This window comes from Polypterus senegalus, chromosome 12, assembly GCF_016835505.1.
Source record: "Polypterus senegalus isolate Bchr_013 chromosome 12, ASM1683550v1, whole genome shotgun sequence".
NCBI lineage: Eukaryota > Metazoa > Chordata > Cladistia > Polypteriformes > Polypteridae > Polypterus > Polypterus senegalus.
Window position 1 is genome coordinate 76,403,598 of NC_053165.1, and position 22,208 is coordinate 76,425,805.

The window sequence follows — 22,208 nt, forward strand, 5'->3', positions numbered from 1 at the left end:
ATACACAGTGTCAATTTAGCATCCTCATTCAATGGACACTCTTATGAATAAGGGGTGAACTTTGGAACCAAAAGGGGTTCTTCCTAGGGGTTCCCATTTTTAGTTCCCAATAGAGCCATCTGCATAAAGATTCCAAAAAGAACATTTCATTATTTAGATTAATAACAGGCTCCATAATGAACTATGAACAGATATTAAAAGATTTGTGAAATGCCAATAGAGTTCTTGATTTTAACGGGACTCTTACTGTCCCACAGGCTCAGTTTGGCTTTTCTCAGTCTCTTGCTTCTTGCTGGGTCACCTACTGCACATTAAGATTTCTGCTTGTCCTCATATTAGGAGCGTTTTCAAAGCCCAAAGAACCCGTCACAGAATGAAATGCTTCTTTGTCAAGTAGTAAAGCGCCCTTAAAGAAGAGAGTGCTTTTAAGAGTGTCGCACGAACGTCTCTGAACAACGAAAACTCACATGGAAATGGGGTGGACAGCAAACTGCACACGCTGGCTGTGTGGAAGCAGCATTTGGTCGTCTGATCCAATCATCGTTTCAATTTATTGCTAGCAATGACCAAAGAAAGGGCTGGCAGAGTGTCGCAATCACAACTTTGCCTCTTTGAGAGTGGAGTTTGCATGTTCTCTCTGTGTCCATATGGGTTTCCTTCCACAGTCAAGAGACCTGCAGCTTCTGTGAACTGATGCTGTGAAAGTGGCCATGGTGTCTTCACTGTGCGACAGACCAGCACCCTCTCCAGGTGTTGTCCCTGCCTTGTGCCCGATGATCGCTGGGCGAGGACTCAGGTGCTCTGTGACCCTGCCCTAGATGGGCAGAGGGCTTGAAAATGATTGGATGGACAAAGAAATGTCCGAGAGCCTCCGTCCGCCTGACGCCACAGCTCTGCAGCAGGCATATAATAAAATAAAGCAGACTGGGAGGCAATTGATTTTTTATTTGAAATTTTTTTAAGTCGCTTTTAAGTTATTTTGGATAAATGAGGCGGAGAGGATTGCTGAGTTTGTTAGGCTGAAAGATCAATTCCCACCAGCATTGTTTTAAAGTTTTTTTGGGGGATCTTACTGTCTGTGGTGTTAGGTTTGCTTAGGTGGAGTTGGGGGTTAGGAGCTCAGAATACTTGTGAGTCACACAACATTTCTTTACAAATTATAATAAGCATATAAAACCATCAGTTACAACACAGGGCACTTGACATCATCACTCCATTTCCCAAACCTGCCTACCCAGAGAATGTTGGCAATACCAGGCAAGGACAGAAGCGCACGGCAGTCCATCAGCGGGTGCCCTCCTGCACCCTCTGCAGACATATGAAAGACAGAAAAAAGGTGGTTTTACCAAAGTAAATTACGGGTTGGCAGGAATTTCAGACGCAGAAGAATTTAAAAAGGTACAGGCAGTGGGGCATGAAATTCACAAAAATGAAGGAACTTGGCTGGATAATAAGCCTCCAGGATCAGGACGGCGTCTTCTTACCTGCTGAATCACGACAGCCTCTGTTGGACTGCTGGCTTCCTGGGTGGCCCGTGACGATTCCGTATCACAAACAGGGGCGCCAGTATAACGTGCAGTCACGCAGTAATTACACATTTACAGGCACGTCTGCTAGGTCACAGCTGTACTTACTCCAATTCAGCAAAATGATTCAGGATGAATTTTAAATAATAATTAAAGTGAAGGCAAAGTACATCACAGATTGTGGCAAAATGTAAGAGCAAGCAGCCTAGCGAAACTCAACATGGTAGAGGTAGACCAGGGCACACAGTGCAGAAGCAGTGCATGCCTGCTGGGCACACATGGATCAGTCGAGGTGCCTGGCATTGGCATTTGCATTTCCTCTGAAGGACTTTGTCACTGCCATTTGTTATGTCTCAAGACCCTCGAGTGCTCCCTCTTGGGACAAGTCAGAGTACTGCTGCCTCTTCTAATCGCTTTCATCTTCACCCTAGTATTTAAAGCCATTGGGTCACTCTGTCATGAAGAGGAACTGTCCTGCTAAAGTCAACAGAGGGAACAATCAGATTAAGATCAGGCTGTCTACCTACTGGCCCTTTTAGGGGCAACTCTCTTACTCAAAGGACAGGGGGCACATCTGCCAATGTTTCTGAAACAGGAAATGAAGTGATATCTGGCCTGCCTTTTGTTTTTCTTCGAGCGCTCAGCTGTATCGCTCTCCATGTTTCTTTGGTGTAGTTAACAGTTTTATTTTGCCACAGACATCTGTCACAAGAATCAACAGGTTAAGCAACCTTAGACAAGGGGTGCTAAGTCAAGAGGCACTACCTAAAGGACCAGGGTCAAAGTGACAGCCTTAACATTACTGGGAGGAGGTAAGAAAAGAAACCCCTGCGAGGAAATAAAGGGGCCAGTCTGGACACCCAGGAGCCGTGCCCACATTGTAATGGGGGCTGCAGGAGGCCACAGGGGCCCTTGTGTTATGTGCAGCTGAGGCTGCTAATGGCCGCATATTGCTTGGCTAATGACCAAGAGTGAAGAGCAACAAACAGGCCAGGCAAGGACGAGAAGTGGAGGATGAGCAGACTCTGGCATGCATCTAATAGGGTCCCAGGACATGCCTACCCTATGGATGGACACCATTATTTATTTTCTTCAGTCCTCTTTCCCTTTTATTTATATCAACTGAATGCCCTCACTTTGTGTTTGGGTTCAATTTGAGGCTCAGTGTGCAGATGGCACAATCTTTGTAGGCCACCCCTGGTGCCATCTTGGACTGCAGTTTGCGGTTAGCCTGGGTGTCCAGTTTTAGTCCTCATTTTTAATTATTTCTTCTTAATTGCACTCATATAGTCACTTCCTGGCCAGATGTACATCACAGTGTTTCTGATGGTCACCCTAATTCAGTGCCTCAGCACTAAGCCGTGACCTTGACCTCTCCACTGTATTCACATGAAGCAAGACTTTGGCACAGTCGACAACACTTTTTGTTCACTCTCCAGTCTTCAGAGGTGTCTGTCCATCCATCCTCCAATTCACATCTGTATATTTCAGAACTTGTGTGGAAGCAAAGCCCACTTCAGCAGCACTGGACACAACACAAGAGCCAAACTGGGATGGGCGGCCCATCCAGTGCTGTGTCCAGTCATTTACAGACACACATGTCTGAACAATCTGGAGCTGTGGAAAACTGATGCGCCCACAAGAAACCCACAGGGACATGAGAGAAAACATGTAGATGCCACCCCGATTGTCACCAGGCTGGCATTTAAACCCAGTCCTTTGGAGCTGTAAAGGAGCAGTGCCAATCACTGTGCCCACTGGGCACAACTATTATCTCAAAATGTGTGACTCATCCCACTCCTTTGTGAAGTGTGAAGTGCGCTGTGGCCGATGCAGCCAGCCCCCCACTTCAAGGAATTTTATTTCTTTGGATGAAATCTACAACAGAGACATGATGAAGGCAGATATGATCAAACCTAAATTCAGGCAATTAAATTCTGCATTCATAAGGCAATTCAGCAGAAAACTAACAAAGGATTTGCTCAGACAGTCACAGCGCCAAGGACGTGGAGGGCACACTCGCCTTCACAAGAGCAGTTTGGATTGTGTTTTTCAGCACTGCTGGAACCCAGGTGGGCTGACTGACCTGCTTTTGTGGTTTTTGGCCCAATGTCCTTGCCACAATGCCACCCTGCCTGCCACTACCAACTGGCCCAAGTGCCTTTGAACTCATTTCAATTTCTCCCCTCTGTGCAAGGAGAGGATTTTTTTTTTTTTTTCATGATCTTCTTTTGTGTATTTTTGTTTTCCTACAAACATGTCATGAGTTCTCTTTATTGCAACAAAATGATTTAGCCTGGCGGTAAGAGGAAAGTCCACTAAAGAAGAAGCCACTTACTGTATTTGCCAGTCATTAGAGTCAACCAGGTGGACAAACAGAACCAGCCACCAGGCTCCGGAGGCAAAGAGCTGCCTTACAGTTCATAGGTCAGATGACGCCTTGGTGGTGAGATGGAGAAGCGGTGCTGGAACAGACATGACATGATGACCAAGTGACAAGTGGAGGTGGCGGGTCACAATGAAGGCACACGCAGTGTTTGTGTGTTTTGCACTGCCCTTAACAGAGTGATCTTTACTACAGCAGTCTGCCTTTTTGTTCAGCCGGGGTGCCTTGTGAGAGCTGAACTGAGCAGAAATAACAAAACTGAATAGGTGGCACGAGTACAAGGAGACGGCATCGAGCTAGTGCGACGTATCCCGCCGGCTACCATCGGATGGCAGTAGACTCCTAAGCGCTCGGCCATTTACGCCTCGTCTCGCTGCCACTTTAAGAAGCGCTCGGAGGGTCGGGGCTGCCCGGGCGGACACGTGCCAGGATGACCTACTTGCGAGCGCTCCGGCGGCAATGCGCAGCCCGCTATCTCGTCCCTCTGCAGTCGCGTTATACGCGCGGGGTGACGGACGACCCTAGCAGGCAGGCAGCTCACGTCTTCGGTAAAGAGAGACGAATGAAGATGTGAAACGGAGCGCTTCGCAGTATACGTGACGGGTCCAATCCCATATGGTTGGTTTCCCTTCGGGCACTTGGGTTTTCTCCCACCTGCTCAGAGACGCACTGCAGGTTGGCGACTCCAGAGTGCATGGCTGCTGTGTGAGCAGAGCAGAGCGGCGCGTTATCTAGGCGGGTTCCTGCGTTGCACCGGATGCGGTTTTCAGAAGGTTGTGCTATTTGGGAAAAGTGCCCGCGTGTGCCCCTGGCTCGCTAACATTACAGTCTCCTTGCCCTACCCAACTAAATTCTGCAGTGTTGGCGTTACTGTGAATGTGACCGAAGTCCTTTTTCCAGGGCGACTTAAAACACCTGGATACGCCGTCATCGCTGACCCTTTCGGCGGGTCAGCCCCGGGGTGCACAGCCATGACACCTGCACAGCGCGTGAGGGACTGGTGTCCACAAGAGCCCAAGACTGAATACTAGGACAGGTGACGAGCCGGTTTGAAAGTTCCTCTGGTCAAACGATTTCTCAAGTGACCAATGTGATCGAAGAGGCTTGATCTGACTTTCATTTAAGAAGAAGCAGGGGTCAAATGGACCCCACTCGTCTTGGGACAGAAAAATCCCGCCGCCTCCGTTTTGGGCAGTGAAACAGTCGCAATAATCTGATAAACGACACAATGCATTTAAACGCTTCAGGTCAGGTCAAGTTGGTGAGCATGCGCGCTAGTACACCACCCGATGAAACAGCTCGGGATCCTGGTTGGCAACAGCCCAGGTGGACACGCGGTCCAGTCCCACCCTCCGAAAATGACCCTCTGTCTGTCTGCCGTAGCCAGGTGTTACGTGGGCATCTCCTTGGCCTGGTCCAGCCGCTCGGGTCCTCAGCAGTGAGGATCGCCCTCGGGTAATCGCGCCAGAAGCGGGAATAAAAACGGCGGCTTTCGAACTTCGCTTTATAGAGATTTCTTAACATCTGTGTATCAGTTAAGAGTACACCGCATTCCCTAAGATGTTATTTTCGTTTTGTGTCCCTGTTGTTTGTTAGGTGGATTGATCTGCTCAGTTAGCCTACAACAATTCGACGTCTAGCGCGTTCACCTTTATTAATACGATGTCGTTAGGATCGATGAATCTACTAAGGTACAGCTACATCAAACCATGTTGCCTGTTTTTAAATTGCGGGTACTGATAGGAAGAGGGAATGTCAATTCTTAAATAATGACTGGTTTTAATAGCTAATATTCGTTGTAACTTCACCGTTTATTGGGAGTGAAAGTCAATGTCTACTTTCGCTAGGGGAGTCGTAACTGCTTGTCTCATTTGAAATATCAGACGCAGCCATTGGATTTTTCCCTTTTGGCCGTTGAGAAATGCGAACTGTACTTCCTTTTTCAATTAGACACACCATTCTGGAGTGAATATCTTTGGGTGTCTCTCAAGAACGCGTGTATACTTGAATATCAACGAGTGCAGTCATCAGCTATTCTTGTGTTTCAAAGCACAGTCACTACTTGAATTCACAAATATTCGTAGGCCTGTTTTTTTAAATATCTCAATAAGGCCTAATTACCATCACATTTAAAATAAATCCTTGCAACAGAAGACAAACATCACAGGTCAATGTACAAGCAGACACTGCAGAGGTTACGGAGAGCAGCGCACCTCCGCTAACCTCTCGGCGTCACCAACGTAGGGCGCAGTGTGGCCCCCTAGTGGCAGAGGCTTTGCACAGTTAGGCACAAGACCGATGATTCAACCCGCACCACCGACCGACCGCCTGCCCGCATGCCTGCCTGCCTGCCTGCCTGGGTGAGTCACCAGACCCGTCAGCGCTCACAAAGAAGAAGTACAAAAATAACGGCTGCGGGCGAGCATATCGTTTTGAAACTAAACAAGGTGGCCCGACCCCTGAGCTCAGGTTTAACTTTGGACCTTCTGAGAAGTTCGAAGGGTCCCCAGCCTGCAGTGTGGCACCAACTGACCAAGGACTTTCTCTATTAAAAGATGTTTCCCAGCGCAGTTTTTTGAATGTCCTTATTCTAACTGAGGTCATCACAGACATGTCTACTAATGATACAAGACCACCTTACAACCACAGCTGACCTAACCTACACGTCCAATCAGTTTTTTAGAGCACCCCTCAAACTAGATGCACTCTGAGTGCTTGATATTCACAATCAATGCAGTTCATGTTTCCATCCATTCCATGCGTGCTCAGTTTTTGAAGTTTTATGGGTGCTGAAGACTCCACATGGCAGTCATAGTAATAAATAACAAAGTGGGGTGAGATGGACTTGAAGATACTTCACAAATTCAAGATGGGACAGGGGTGCGTTAGTCAGGACATGGCCTCTCAGTTTAATCGGGCAGACTTATCTGTGTATGAACACTTGTTCTCTGCACATAATAATCATTTTAATAACTGTATTTATAGAGCACTTTTCATATATAAAAATAAGCTCAAAGTGCTTTAAATATAAAATCATCAGGGTTAGGGTGAGAGGAACCTTCTCAGAATTGGTGGATTTTAAGAGTGGCGTCCCATAGGGGTCAGTACAGAGGCCACTGCTAATTTTAGAAATGATTGCGATAGAAATATTAATAAATAGCGACTGGGAGCCGATCGAATCGGACTACAAATTCTACGTTTGTGAAATCCATATTTCCTCTGCAAAGAATTATTTGTTTTTTTAAGTCCTTGAAATGATTTTGTTATCATGGCACCGATTTGTGCTTCAAATAGACCTTTTCGGCTGATGTAATGAAGAGCTTCCTGTTTAAACGGGGCTGCGAGACGTGAACTCAGCTCTTTGGCGCACCTCAGTTGAGTTTTTCCGGCAAACAAATTTTCAAAACAAACCGTGTTTTATGACTCTAATCAGAATCGGAGTAATAATTATGTTGGCATGGTCATTTGAGATCTGAGATCGGCTAAAATTTAAACAATGACCGATGTTAATACCCAGCCGTCATTACTCAGTTTGCCAATAGATGTCAGAAGGACGGATGCTAAAACCGAACTGCCCAAAGATAGATTTCGACGTACCAAGCAAATGGCGATACGTTCTAGGTTACTTGCGGTTCCAGAGCTGTCGAAGGGTTTAAGTCAGTTGACGATGTTAGTCCTGCAATGTTCCAAAAACCAATCGAATTTGCTGTTATCTGCTCAAACCAACACCGACTTACTACACTCGGCTGTCCAGCGGCGTCACTCAAGCATTTGAACATTCTTAGCCAATCATGCAATACTGCGTCCACGTCTGCCACGTGATGTTCTAACTACAGAGGCAGAGACCCACTGGATGGTTTTAACTTCTATTGAGTCGAGGTATTGGCACGACCACCATACATACGGATACTATCAAATTCTATATAAGGATAAGTTGGTTAAGATTGCAGATGATACCAAGATAGGTGGAGTGGCAGATAATCGAGAATCGTTTGAGTCATCACAGGTGGACTTGGCCAGCAGAGAGACTTGGGCAGATTTGTGGATGATGAAACTTCATGTCAGTAAATGTAAAGAATCACAGTAAAAACGAGATGTTTAAATACACAGTAGGAGCTCTGAAAATCAATGGCCCACCTAATGAGAAGGATTTAGGAGTTGCGGTGGACTCAACACCATCAATTGCTAGACGGTGCTTAGAAGCCATTAAGAAGGCTAACAGAATGTCAGGTTATATAGCGCCTTGATGTGTGAGTACAAGTCACAGGAGGCTCTGCTCAAACTTTACAACACACTGCTGAGGCTTCAGCTGCTGGAGTCCTGGGGGCAGTTTGGGTCTCCAGGCTACAAAAACGACAAAGCAGCACTAGAAAAATACCAGAGAAGAGCGACTGGGCTGATTATGGGGGGGCTACAGGGGATGAGTTATGAGGAAAGATTAAAAGAGCTGAGCCTTTACAGGTTAAAGAAAAGAAGATTAAGAGGAGACCTGACTGAAGTGAGCAAAATTATGAAGCGAATTAGTCCATTGGATCAAGATGGTGACTTTAAAATGACTTCATCATGAACACAGGAGCACAGTTAGAAACGTTTAATTTCACACAAACGTTAGAAAAGTTTCATCAATACACAGAGAACGACAGAAATATGGAATAAGTGACCACGTAGTGGTGGACAGGAGGACTTTAGGGGCCTTCAAAACTCGGCTTGGTGTTATCTTGGAGGAGTTAATTGCACATGACCGGCCAGCTCCCGTCCATTTGGCTCCAATATTCGAATGGACGGGTTTTCATTCCAGCCAACGGCCGCTCTTAAGTGCTATTATTGCTTGAAATACGTTTGCTGCTGTTCGCCACTTTCTGACCTTTTTGTGTTAATCCAGAAAATTTGAAACGTGATTTTTTTACGTGCTAAAATAAGCAGCTTTCGTTTTTTACAAATGTGCACCTCATTATTTTTAAAATCAACTCAAAGCGAGCGAAGTCAAGGGCGACGAGCCGTTTTTGACCGAAACCCGCTGCCACGGGGTGAAGTCGCGGATTCGTCACCCCATGCAGCCCTGGTCGCTTCAGTGCCACCCACACCAACGACCCGACTTTTTCCATTCGATGCGCCCGTCGCTGCGTGTGGGGTGGGCGGTGCCTCTCTGTCTTCCTCGCTCTGTGTCTGCCCCTCACACCCCCCCCTCCCGGGCGATCTGACGATCCTTCCCGGCAGTCCTCGAGAGCGCGGGTGCACCTGAGCCGCCGAGCGGACGGGCGTCGCGCCGACACACACAAGGATGAGAAGCGCAAATGCCCGCCCGGCTCGACACACGTGAGATGACGGAGGAGGCGCTGCGCATCTCGCCCTCGTCTGGACGCGGCCGCCGCCTTTGATGCGCGTTTGTGAAGCCTTTCTCGCGCTGAGCCGGTGCGATGTAATGGGAGCAGTGGGATTGCCGCCGCCGCCGCCGCCGCAGCAGCAGCAGGAAGGACGCAGGGGGATGGGAAGCTACTAGCCGTCAAACCAGCCAGCCATCCGGGGGTCTCCGTCACCGGCCACCATGTAGGCAGCCGCGGGGCCGGCGGCGTGCGTTGTGGAGTTGGCGTGCGGCGGGATCGGCAGCGAGGCTCTCGGCACTCTCTCTGTCTTCTCGGCACGGGAGGGACTCGCCGGCCGCCTTGCATGCGGATGTGTGGCCCGCCGACGAACTGACGCCTCTTTCGTGTGCTTCATCTTCTTCTTCTCCTTTTCTTCTTCTTCATCCTTTCGGACTGCGGGGCTTGTGGAGCAGCGCGAGCGACGGGCCAGGGGTTCCTTGATGCCATGGTTTTCTGAATCGGCCCTACGAGCTCTAAAATGTGGAGGTCTCCCTGCGCAACCGGGGCTCCTGTTTGGATGAGAAATGGACCCCTGGACACCCCGCTGGACTGTCCGCGTCGCCTTGTGAAGGATGTCCCTGAGCAGCGCGCAGGCCCAGGACTGCAGTGAGATCCCCAGCCAGAGAGAGCAAATCCGGAGCCGCATGAAGATGGTGATCGAGCAGCTGGAGGGGATCCTCGTGGAGCTCAAGGAGGTGGCCAGGGAGCTCCGAGAGGTGGGTGTGACGGGGCTCGCGGGCCGAGCAGTCAGTCAAGGTGAAATTGAGGGAGGGAGCGACGGAGCGAGCGCTCGTCAAGGTGACAGCCCCTCCGCTTTTCTCGGGCGCATTTTGTTTCATTCTTTTTTTTAATTTTTTTATTTTTATTTATTTTATTTATTTTTTTTGGATTTGCCCAGCAGGGCCCGAGAACGGGACTCAGTCTTTTAGATGCCATTGGGGTGTCCGAGTATCTGCGCTGACGGCCCGCTCGGGCTCCGTGCCGCTTCCTTTACAGCCTGACACGTACAAGGCAGTGGCGACCACCCGCTGGACCCCACCGCACTGCTTATGTAACCTCGAGGTGTCGACGGTCAGGCGAGCCGAAAAGTGCAGGGCCTCTGAGAAGCTGCTTGAGCTCGGGGTCACGGTGGGGGTGAAGGGTCAAAGCGGAGCCAGGCAGCCAGCAATGCCCTGTCCCCTGTCATTAGGAAGGGACAACCAAGCAGCAGAGTCGAGTGAAGCCCCTGGGACCAAGGACTGCCTTTGTCATGTTAGGTGACACTTTGGCATCAAGAACAAATCATGGAACGTGGCCGCTGGTGACAGTGCTATAGAGGCGTTTGTGGGAAAGCCCTCCTAGTTGATGGAGTGCACTTTAACCCCAAGCGGTGATGTTGCCGTGGGCAGGGGCAGCTACTCATTGTTCAGAGAGATCCCAGCATCGGCCATTAATTATGTGCCTTTCTTTGGGATGTTCTTCACTAAGCCTTGGGAGACGAGCTGATTATCATCATTATTGCTGTTTTCTTCTTTTTCCTTCTCACCTGATGATCTTTGGATTTCCATCCTGGCCCATCCCATCATAATGTCTCCTGGGCAACTCGGGTTTTGTCAGCTCATTCAGAGCAAATTGTGAACACACTTTGAGCAGGATGGTTCTTCACCCGCGTGCCCGGTGTGTATGGCCTCCTTTGACTCCTGTGCAGATGCGCTGCAGAGCGTCCCTAAGTTAGGGTTTGAGCTTCTCCATCATCATCATCATCATCATCATCATCGTCACAGCTGGACAGAGGCTCCGCCTTGGTGTTGTCTGCAGCCTGGCCTGCTTCTTCCTCCTCTGTCTGTGAGCCAGAAGGACCCCAGCTGGCTACGTCCTCGTCGATTTTAGAAGGGTCCCATGTTTAGTAGAATTTCTTACAGCATTGTTTTGATACTCTGGGAATGAAGCACAGAGCGACTGCATTGAGCGAACCTATGAGGATTTGTCTCTTTGTGACAAGTGTGACGCCCGCTTTCCTTTTTGCATTCTCTTGACGTTTTCTCAGCGTTTTCCGGAAGGTTTGCTCCATTTAAGTCATCTAAAGAGTAACTTTTAACAAGAAACTCCCGTGGATGTAAATATGAGAGAATGCACAGACCGCAGAGTCCAGGTCCGGCGTAAACAGGGAAGGTCTTGAGACGCAGTGCTGGACAGCTGTGACAGTGGACACACTGGGTGACACAGAGGGCACCCTTGGTTCTTTCGCATGACGGCTTGTAGCCTCCGACTAGACCACACAATCCTCTAGTCAAAGGGGCCGAAGGGAGTCGAGGGCAGCACCCATGGATGCTGCAGATGTGGTGCCCAATTCCCTGAATTTATGGTGGGTCCCATTACACTTGGTGGCGCACCCATCCATGTGGCAGTGCACTGTTGGCTCCTCTGGCTTCCAGTAAAATGCAAAGGAGAATTTTATTAAAAAAAACCAACAAAACTCTGTGCCTTCTGTTCCAATTTAGCTGACACACGTCCAAAGCAACCTCCAAATGGCGTGTGTGCTTTACACGTCGTCTTGATTTCTGTCTGCAGGGTGAGGTTAGGGTTAGGGCCTAACCCTAGTGCTGTGGCCACTAGGGGGACCCCAGATGGGTGGTCTTGTGCCGGCTCTTTCTTGTAAAAGGTTTTTGTTTTAATCTTTGATCTTTAATCTCTCATATTTATTTAATTGGATTTACATCAACGTGCTTACATTTGTCAGATAAATGCATGAAGTAACAGTAAAGCCTTGTAGGGAGTCGGCCACTGGCATGCAGTCGTGTTCTGAATTCCAGTTGCATATGTTGTGAGCGAGGGGGGCCGCCAAAGAGCTGAGCGCCATAAACGTTTGATTGTTGACCCCTTTCCTGCCCCCCGTCAAATCTTCCATACTCTTGGCTTGGCACAGAAAGGCCTCCCTGAGGTTCTCTCCTGGTCGTCTGTCCCACTTCTCAGGGGGGTTTCTTTTTTCTTCCAATAAATCCTCGCAGGTGCAGTTCTGACTTGGCCCGCGTTTTTATCTTCTGCCAGGGTCAGCTAACTAGCTGATGTCAAGTCCAGAGAAGACCTTAAGGGGAGGAACGTTTACTGATGTGCTCCTGGTGACCTTCTACCAAAAGAAAGCAGAGCAAGCTTTGAGACATCTGGCCATCCATGGTGGCAGGCCGGCGTGCCTGGCTTGTGTCTCAAAAGCCAAGGCAGCAAGCCGTCCCAAAATGTGAAAGAGGTTGGACAACGCTGAGTTAAAATAAGTGGAGCAGATGCTGCTGGAGTGGAGAAGGCACGCGTGGTCACTGTTTTTAAGAGAGTGCATAAATGAGACGCTCTGCAAGGGAGACTTTTCCAAGAGATGGCAGATGGTGCCTTTGTAGATTATGGAAAAGCCTGAAGGGTTAGGAGGAAGTCGACCAAAGCGCCAGGCGTTCGATGACAGGAATCGAGATGAGCGTCCAGTGTGAAGGACAGCGTGGACTACCGCTCGACATAGTCTACACTCGGCTGATAACCAGAGGCCACGAGCGGAATTCTGACTGCTGCTCGGGCCTCCATATTGCCAGAGGGACATGGCAGTGCTGGCCTGACAAACAACTGTGCCACTTGAGCAAAGTGCAATAAACGAGACCTTCCAACTTCGGTGAAATGATGGCAGTGTTTACTTAGGTGACTTACTTTACGCCAGTGGCGGCACAGCTGGGCACTGGCTAAGGGCAGATGTTGCACACAGAGTCGGGCGAGTGCCATCAAAGCCTGGCAGTAGGCGCAAATCAGGGCACCTGAAAAACCTGCAAGACGTTCTGCTGGCACAAATGGCCTCAACTGGTCACAAATGCCCAGATTCAGGCCAGGAGAACAGCAGCGGCTCAGCTTTGGTCACCCCAGTCGATTTTGTCTCTTGATCTGCTCTGCAGTGCATCTAAAAAAACTGTGCCCAAGATATTTAAATTTAGATTTGGAGAGCGTAGTCAAAGCAAATTTAGAACTTTCTTTCCCAGTCCAATTAAAGTTTAAATGAATGCCAAGTCAATAATTCAGATGCCTCAGTTAGCAAAGGCAAGGAAATCCTGTCTGTGTCGACGCTAATTTATTGTTAATTGAGCAGCCACCGGGTGGTCTGCCATTTATTAAAGATATGGAGCCCAACAGAGTGCCAACATTTAGGCAGAGAAGCTCCTGTCTGCTGCCCCAAACATAATCTTCAGCTGTGCCAGCCATCTTTAACCCATGCAGCACTGAGATATCTACGGAAGGGTCGTGACTGCTGGCAATCTCCATATTGTTAAGGTGTTTAGACCTTTGGAGCTGCCAGCCACCCACAACTGTAGTCAGATTAGAAACGTTGCTCGGCCTGCCCCTGAGGTGACCCTGGTCAGAGTGAATGGAGATTCGGGCAGCATCTCCACAGTTAAACCAATAAATCTCTAGGAGCCTGGCATAAATGATCTTTTGGAGTTGCCAGGATGGGAATGGAACTGCAAACTACTCAGACATTCAGTTTGTGCCAGTCACTCCAGAACTGAACTGTGTTGATGACGCCAGTCTTGTCTAAAATGCAGCCAAGGCAGAGCAACTTCACCAAGCACCCGTATTGCCAGGCCACATGCTCTTAGCATCTTTAAACTCACTGCTAGCGCCTTAACAGCAACATTTAGAGTCATTCTTCATATTCATGGAGTGAAAAGAAATAAAGTTTAATAATAATAAAGCAAAACAAAGCACTACTGTATATACTGTAAGCCATACCAGGCAAATATCTGCAGTGCCGACCCAATGGCTCATGAGAGCGGCAGGTAACAATGACATTAGGAAAGCCAACACTCAGTGGAAGAGAAGAAGCAGGAAGGAAACGAGGAAAGAGGACAAAAGAGCAATAGAAGAACCGTGAAGGCGTACTAAGGGGGCATTCAGACATACAGACAGGGAAAGTCGACAGCCTCCGAGCGGTAACGGGGTGTAGAGAGGGATTGGAAGAGCGCGGCTGGGACCCGCCACATTTATCTAAGGGGGCTAAAAGAGGTTAGGTTAGCGGGTTAGGGTTAGGCCTCGTGCACTAGGGACATTCCTGGGGACCGCAGGCCGCTAAATGTTGCCCTGTTGTTACAAAGGGAGGTCGGGCTGATCCATGCATCCACAGACCTGTACGTTTAATAAGGAGAACAACAGACAGAAAGGCCATGTGGGACGAATGTGGTGGAAGTTTAGGACAAAGCAACAAGAGAAGTTACTAGGAGATTTTTTTACTGTGGATTAGATTACCTTTTGAGGATGACTGACATGAGAGGTTAGTCATTAAACTAACAGAAGTGAGAATTGAAGGTGCAGTGTGTAGATGGAGGGGATGGAAAACTGGCTTAAAAACAGGAGACAAAGTGTTATGGAGAGGGAGCTTCTGAGAATGAGGCGAAGGTAAAGCTGGTGTCCTGCACAGTGGCACGAGTCTGACGACGATACCAAACTGGGCCAGTGGAGGACAATGCAGAATGGACCTGGACTGAGTACAAGAATCGTGTAGGAAGTTAAATGTGAGAATCGAATGAGCGATCTTATGAGAAGGGCCTGGCAGGAGTGGCAAACTCGACATCTAGGCAGGGGACAGAAGCCATTAAGAAGGCTAGTAACATGTTAGGCTTTAGAGTGGCCTGATGCGTAGAGTACAAGCCAAGCGAGGTGATCCCCTGGAGAGCGACGGAGAGGAGAGGAGAGGAGGAAGGAGCCAAACCTTCACAGTTTGAGCAAACAAGATGAAGAGGTGACAGGACTGAAAGGCTCTTACTTCGACAAGAAGACCGGGACACAGGTGGAACTTGTTAAGTGTAAATGTCACACACATGTTGGGGACACACAAAGGACTAAAGACACGGCATCTGGTGGACAGCAGCACTTTGGGGGTCTTCAAATCTCGACTTGGTTATGTTAGAAAACGAGTGAGTAGAACTGGCAAACGTGTTGGTCTGACTGACCTGTTCTTGTCTAAATTGTTGGAATTGCAGATGGCATCAAAGTGTAAATCAGTGGTGACCACCCATGCCACACAACTGGCATGAAGACTCGTTCTGATCAAGTGCGACAATCCCAGACCACCACCTGTTACTCGGTGGGAATGCAGCGCTCAGGGTTGTGTCAAATCGGGATAAATGCCATTCTTGTCACAAGAACTTCTCGGTGACACTCGGCAGTAGACGTGCTGGGCCTGTGCTGAGGCTTCTCGTTTGATCTCACTTTAGATGAGGCCGTCTTTGTCCAGTGAGACTTTCATGGTGCGTCCCCCGGAGTGGCTCTTGTACGTGCCACCTTGTGTTCATGTGGTTAACTGGGTTATGTTTTCTTGTTGAGCTCTGCTTCTTCAATGAACGGAGGATTCAAATACACAAATGCTAAGTTTGTGCTCCATTGTCAGTGATGCTCAGGAGCGCCCCCTTTTGTCCTGTTCTCTGTGAGTCACGTAAGGACCCAGGCCCCCAAATAATGGGGAGAAAACCCTTTGCATGGCTTGGCCTGTGCCCATTCTGTTCTCTGTTTATGGGCATATCTTGCTCATGTTGCCATTCCTGTTCTTCTGCTCCAGCTTCCTCCTACGTCCACAGGTTTGGGCCTCCATCTTATTGTCCTGGAGGTGTCAGTCGGCCCTGTAGCAGGTGGCTGGCATCCAATGCAGGTTTTGTTCCTGCCCACCACAGTCCATTGAATGGGTAAACTGGTGTAGTTAAGGTGTGAGGACAGTGGCTTTCCAAGGAGCCTGTCCTGCTGGCAGGAGGCTTGCCAACAAGAGGTGGCCGATTAATTTCAGCCATTGTTGAGTCATTTTATTTGATAGATGGAAGCAGAGTGAGGAGTTCAATTCCATGGCAGTCCAAATTTTGGTTTGACTCCAAGCCCACATATACCAGGTGCCGTTTGTTTGCTTGATGTTATGTAGGAGGTGTGGCGGCACAGTGTGTAGAGCGGTGTCCTTCACCACTCCAGAGCCCTTGGTCAACATCCCAGCCCTGTCCCCTTCTGCGTGGATTTTCTCCAAAACTGCGCCCGGTCCCACTAAGTGTCTGTTGTTGAACGGCCATCTTGTCCAGAGTTGATTCCTGACTTGTGTTCGATGCTGCGGGGGTCCGTACATCTCACCCTGAGGTGGATTAGGTGGCAGTGATGGGCGCTTAACTATTGGGCAAGTAAGGAAAAAAAAATATTGTTTGTTGTATGAGGAGAATGTCCTGGGATGTGGTGGTGGAGGGCACCCTCTCACTTGCGGGCTTCATCACGTGTTTGTTTCAAGGTGTGAGTACGGTGGAGCCCCCCTGGCTCATGCTGTCATGGCTCTTGGCGAGCGTTAACCTGTTCACCTTGGGGTGAAAGAAACTGGCATCACCCACCCTGTAGTACACTGTTTAGTGACCAGGAAGGCCCTGCTTGGGCAGGTGGGCACTCACTTGCCTTCTCCTGCTGACCCCAGTGGTTTTTCAGTCATTCGGTCCAGACTAGAATTTGGCAGCTTGGCACACAGTAGTCAGCAGGCCTTTGCTTTTCCAGACTTTGTTTCCTTTCCGCTGGCACCATATGAGCCTCCAGAGGTTTAACACAGCTCTTGATATTTAGAAATGCCCACCGTGCCATGAGCTCTTGAGATCCCATGTGCTCATTTATCCAGCCAACTCAGTGTAGCCTGGCAGCGCTGCGTGAGCCACCGGAGCCTCAAAGTGCCAGGAGGTGCCTCATGGTATTTGAAGTGAAGGAGCCATGCCAGTCTGGCAGGATAGCCATACAGTGGCCCCCATCCAAAATGGTTGCATTTTATTCGACTGGTGTGGGATGTGCACCAGGTTGCTCTGATCTCGATACCAGCTACATAGATATTGCAGGTCTCAAGGGGTAATGGGTGGGATTGTGTCCCGGGGCAGCTGTGCTTACCGCTGACCAGTCAGCTTTGGGCTTTAGTTAGCACCCATTTGGACGGTTAATCACCATTGTCGAGTTAGATTTGCCCAAACCACTAGGGAGGGCCCAAGGCTCATCAGAGATTATTGGGCGAGACCCCGAGGTACACCGAATTGCACCCTTTACAAAGGCAGCCTGCAGTGAGGAGAGCCGAGTCTCTGATGTTAGCATCTTGTTGTCTTCCCACTCACTGGTGCGCGATATGCTGGGAGGACATCATGCGTGTGCGCAGTCTGACTCTCGGCCATGAATCGCCCCACTCGTCCTGCCTCGGCGCTCAATTAATTGCTTTGAGTTCCCCAGAGGGATGGAGGAAAAAATCCGCTTTGCTCTGACGCTTTTGCCGCGCTGCATGCGGTCAGATGCTCGGCACGCCACGGTCTCCGTCTCCTAATGAATATTTATTCACATGAGGCATAAATGGAGCTGTTCAGCGCTTTAATGAGGCGCTTGTGACTCGTCGCTGCTGAAGCTGGCACACTCGGGCCAGGGGCACCTCGTGGTACTCCAGTTGGAGGCCAAGAAGTTCAGGCAGGAACGGAAGTGTACAGCCATGGGAGAAGTTGAGCGAGGAGACATTCGGCAGGCACAGTCCAGGGGCAAACACAAAGTTGGCAAAACATTGAAATGCCAACCCCGAGGTCGAGGTGCAGAGTCAAAGGCAGAAAATCCCACTAGAATGCGGACCACCAATCAAAGACCTTGGAAGGGGTTTATCAACACACTTAGTGTTGTGACGTCAGTGTCAAGGGGTGACGGCGAGTGCCATTGCCAACAACAGAATGACTGCAAACAAGTCCAAATGGCTCGAAAACGATACACAAAATGGCAGTGCGAATGCGGGCGAAATAAAAACGTGCAAATCTATTGAGTGACCCAAAACTCGCAAGCGAGGCAGAAAAGGAGCATCGAAATGTCCAAAAACTGAAACAAGAAAGCCCCTTGGTTGTGTCGCTGGCACATGGCAGGCACCCGTTGCTGGTGTTGGCCATTTGTTGGTAGATCTCGTTAGGGGATTGACAGAGACGCTGGGGTCAGGCGTGGCACTCTGAGCTTTATTGTGAACTCAAAGAAAAGTGGCAACAGCACCGCTTGCAGGACCTTTGCTTGTTTCTGTGCCACCCCACCCTTGTCATTGTCCCTCCAGTGATTTACAATGGACGGCATTTTTAGGGTTTTCATTTAGGTCAGCTGTGTCTGTTCTGTCACCAACTCCGTCTCTCAGGTTCTTTCCCTGTCCTGCCCCGTGAAGGACGTTTTTCCCAAATGACTTCTCCTTCTGAGAAAGCCATTAACCGGCAGCCCACCACGTGACGTTTTCCGGCTCGCAGACTGCCACTTTCGGCCCCGATCTGGTAAACGGGTGGTCTCTGCCAGGCTTCTCTCAATGGCCTTCTTTTTTCTTTCTCTCCCTCAGGTGGTTGGACAGATTGACAAGCTGACATCGGACTTTGATTTTGACCTCGAGCCAGATGACTGGACGGTGGCCACAGCAAGCAGCACGTCGAGCAGCGAGAGGGGGCTCGGTGACACCTTTTCAAGGCTGGACTTTCTCACGCCTGACATCCTCTCTGACAGCTGGGAATTCTGCAGCTTCCTGGAGACGCCGGCAGTGATGGCCGCAACCCCCGAGCAGCCCACCTACGAGCAGATGAACGGTAGGGTAGTCCCTAATGGACCTGTGGCGGTCACGCCCGACTCTTCGAGCGAGGAGGCCGTCGGCTCGACCCATACGCACAAAAGCTCATCCAGGACCTCTGGCACACGGGAGCGAGTGCGCTTTAGTGACAAAGTCCTCTACCACGCCCTGTGTTGTGATGACGATGAGGAGGGGGCGGCTGACGAGGGCGGGGGGTCTCCAGAGGTGGACAGCGACCAAAGCCAGAACGCTCCGTCGGCCAACCCCCTGAACTGTCCGGGTGCTTTGTCCCCAGTCCTGACAGCAGCCAAAAGGGGGCCCAGCACGGGACCCCGGAAGAAAGTGCTCCGCAACAGCAGCACGCAGACCGTCTCGGACAAAAGCACGCAGACTCTGCTGCCCTACGTCCCGGCCAAGCCCAAGGCCAAGGAGCCGAACTGACGAGAGCGACAGAGAGCTGGACGAGTGGAGAGCGGACGTGGCGTGTAGCTAATAAATGGCAAATGGCTTGACTACCTAACATCATTCTGAGGCTCAGGGAATTCAGAAATACTCAAATAATTTTACTTGTGCGTGTGCGTGCGTGCGTGAATGAGTGTGTGTGTGTGTGTGTGCGTATCCACGTGGGGGCGCCGTCCTTCACGGCAGCACTGGTGAGGCGCTTGCCCTCAGAATGGCGTCCTGAAGCCGGTGACGAGTGGTCTGCAGAAATGTGCCGCTGGGGCCTTCGCCCATCACACATTCCTGGACGGTCCCGTTTCCCAGTGGGCAAGCTCAGCACCTTTGCCCATTTGACGCCTGTCTGATGCCGGGATTTGCCTAATTTGATGTGACGTTTGTCCGGCGAGCAGAGTGCTTGTTGGCGAATGCTGGGAAACAAGAAGCACATAAAGCCACATTCCTGGGGCCTGGTGAGCCCAAATCTAGCAGAGCTTCTTACGGAGCGCGTGACGCCTCTCGGGCACGCTGCCACCCTCCACGTCGGTCCAGAATGTGCTGGTGTCGCCTCCCGTGTGGCAGCGTGGTGGACGCTATCGTTTCTGTTTGCACGTTTTCTTTCCATTCCTTCACAGGGTGCTTCCATATTGAGTTCCTTCACATAAGCAGTTAATGGGCTGCGTGGAGAGCGGTGGGCCACACACTGGTGGGCAGCTCGTGTGTATTTTCAATAAAACACTTCTTTTCCGTCTCCTGTGCCGCCTGCTCATTGCTCGCTGTCTGCGCCTCGGTGTGTCCAGGGCGGCTGCAGCAGGGGAGGCCAGCGGTGTGTCGTGGCAAGGCTCTTGTGTGGGGATTCTTTGCCACCCTGCTGCCATACTGCCCAGCCACTCGCTCAGCGTTATCATTTCAAGACAGACGGCGGACCACATTCAGACTGAGTGCTGGGCAGCCTTAAGCACACTTTGGCCTTCATTTAAACAGATTCCATGGGTGAATTGGACAAACAAATTGTGACTCTGCAAAAATGTATTGAGTGAAAATGAACAGATGTGCCATTTCCGTCTGTGGTCGAAGTGAGCCCATCCCAGCTCAACCATCTGGCTCGAATAGCTGGTGTTGCCCCCTCAAGTAGGCATTTCCTACAATTGTTTAACAGTCTCCAACATCGGCTGGCAGAAGGTTGTCCGTCTCCTCCGTGCAGAATTCCCGGCCCGTGAGATGTCTGGGGGTCGCCCAAATCGCCCACGGCATCTCGATGGCCTTTCCGGTTCTCGCTTTTCAGCAATTCCTTGCTTGAGTTTGTGGTCCAGCAGATGGTCTCCGTTATCCTGAAGCACCTTCTGGTACAAAGAAGAATTCCTAGTGGACTCGATGAAGCTGAGCTGCCCAGGCCTCAAACCACAACATTCCGTTTCTGTCAAGGTGGGGTTTTGGGTTTTATGTGCCAAACATGTCTTCTGCTGCTGTGGCCTCATCTGCTCAGCACGCGGCTCCACAGGCCCTGGTCTTTGCCCAAGTGTTCATGGGTAATCTTTAACCCTAACCCTGATTTGCTTTCTGCTTTCCACTTGGCGCACCTCCCATTTAGGCCTCATTCTAATGGTAGACTGGGGGTCTCGTGATGAAATCCTGGGCCTCTTTGAGTCTTCTTCCTGCATCTTGTGTTCTGCACTTGCTGGCGATTGTTTGAAATCTTCTCAGTTTGTAGAAGATCTTTTGGAAAGTGGAATGGTTCAATTCCAGTGGTTTGGAGCTGCTTTTGCGCCCTTCCCTGACTGCTGGGCCTCCAGAGCCGCCTTTCTGAAGGCCTCGGCGTCCCCTCAGTCTCGCTGTGGTGGTAACACACACCTCGCCAAGAAGCAGCAAAGCAGACTCGGTGGCTGAGCTTTACATTGGAGCAGCGGCTCAGACGAGGTCCTCTCGAGTGGTCTTCCAGCTATTTGCACCTGATTCTAAGTTGAGGTAGCGATAAACGGAGGGGGGCACTTACTTCTTCTTCATGAAAAGTCTACATTTAGGTGGATTTAAATTGTACAGTGGAGTACAAAATGGAAATGTGGCCAGATGTGTGTTATATTCCATCACCTTTATATTTACGGACTGCTCAAATGAAGATCAAATCTTGAAATCTCCACATACATTAAAAAAGAACAAACATTTCAGGGGGTGCACTTACTTTTTCACTTGATTGTATTCTTATACCTCAGAGGTTGGGTCCTGTGACTCTTTAGCCTGCTATGCTCACTGCCAGTCATTATATAGCGCCTTTCATGAGTGGCACCAGCAGAAGAGGATTTTATTTTGGTGATGACGATGACCTCGTCTGGGTGCCCATCATAGAAAGGTGGCTTTGTCTGCTTGCACCGTTCAGCTTTTAATGTCGAGTGGGCACAGAATGATGTGGGTGGGCGAGAAGGAAGGTACACCAGTCTGCAGCCAGTGACCCTGAGGTAGAAATCATCAGCCCTAATCACTGAGCCGCCCTGCCTGTTGCTTCTTGTAAACTGTGCCCTGTGCATCTGCCCTTTCCCTTTTATAGCGTTGTTTCCACGGGGACATGCAGTGATGCCAATGATGAGGCTTCATTTGATTTTACTTCATTGGTTTTTTTTTTTGTCACTGGTCATAACTCAGGACGTCACCAGGACCACAAACCTCTGTCATATTCTGTCAAGTGTGGGGCACCCAGGTTGGTAGGTATGTGAGTGTAACCTGAAACCCGCTCAGGGCCTCATGATGGCACAGAATCAAATCTGGGTACCCTGAGGGCTTCAGGTCAGTTGGTGGCTCTGGATTGGCACAATGGGATGGACTGACAGTCTGGGTAATTCTGAGTTGAACTAGAGGTGCTTCAATAATGGAGGTCTGTACCCTAAGTCTGCCATCTTGAGGCACATCACTCAGTCATGGCTGGTAACGTCTACCACGTCCGC

General features: G+C 49.9%; 1 protein-coding gene across 1 annotated transcript; it reads left to right on the forward strand.

Annotated features, from left to right (window-relative positions):
* The first annotated feature begins 8,916 nt into the window (after positions 1-8,916).
* On the forward strand, positions 8,917-20,023 carry insyn1 (inhibitory synaptic factor 1). Its single transcript, XM_039772345.1, has 2 exons — positions 8,917-9,991; positions 18,613-20,023. The coding sequence occupies exons 1-2, from the start codon at positions 9,848-9,850 to the stop codon at positions 19,273-19,275; spliced, it is 807 nt and encodes a 268-aa protein (XP_039628279.1). The 5' UTR covers positions 8,917-9,847; the 3' UTR covers positions 19,276-20,023.
* The last annotated feature ends 2,185 nt before the right edge of the window (positions 20,024-22,208 follow it).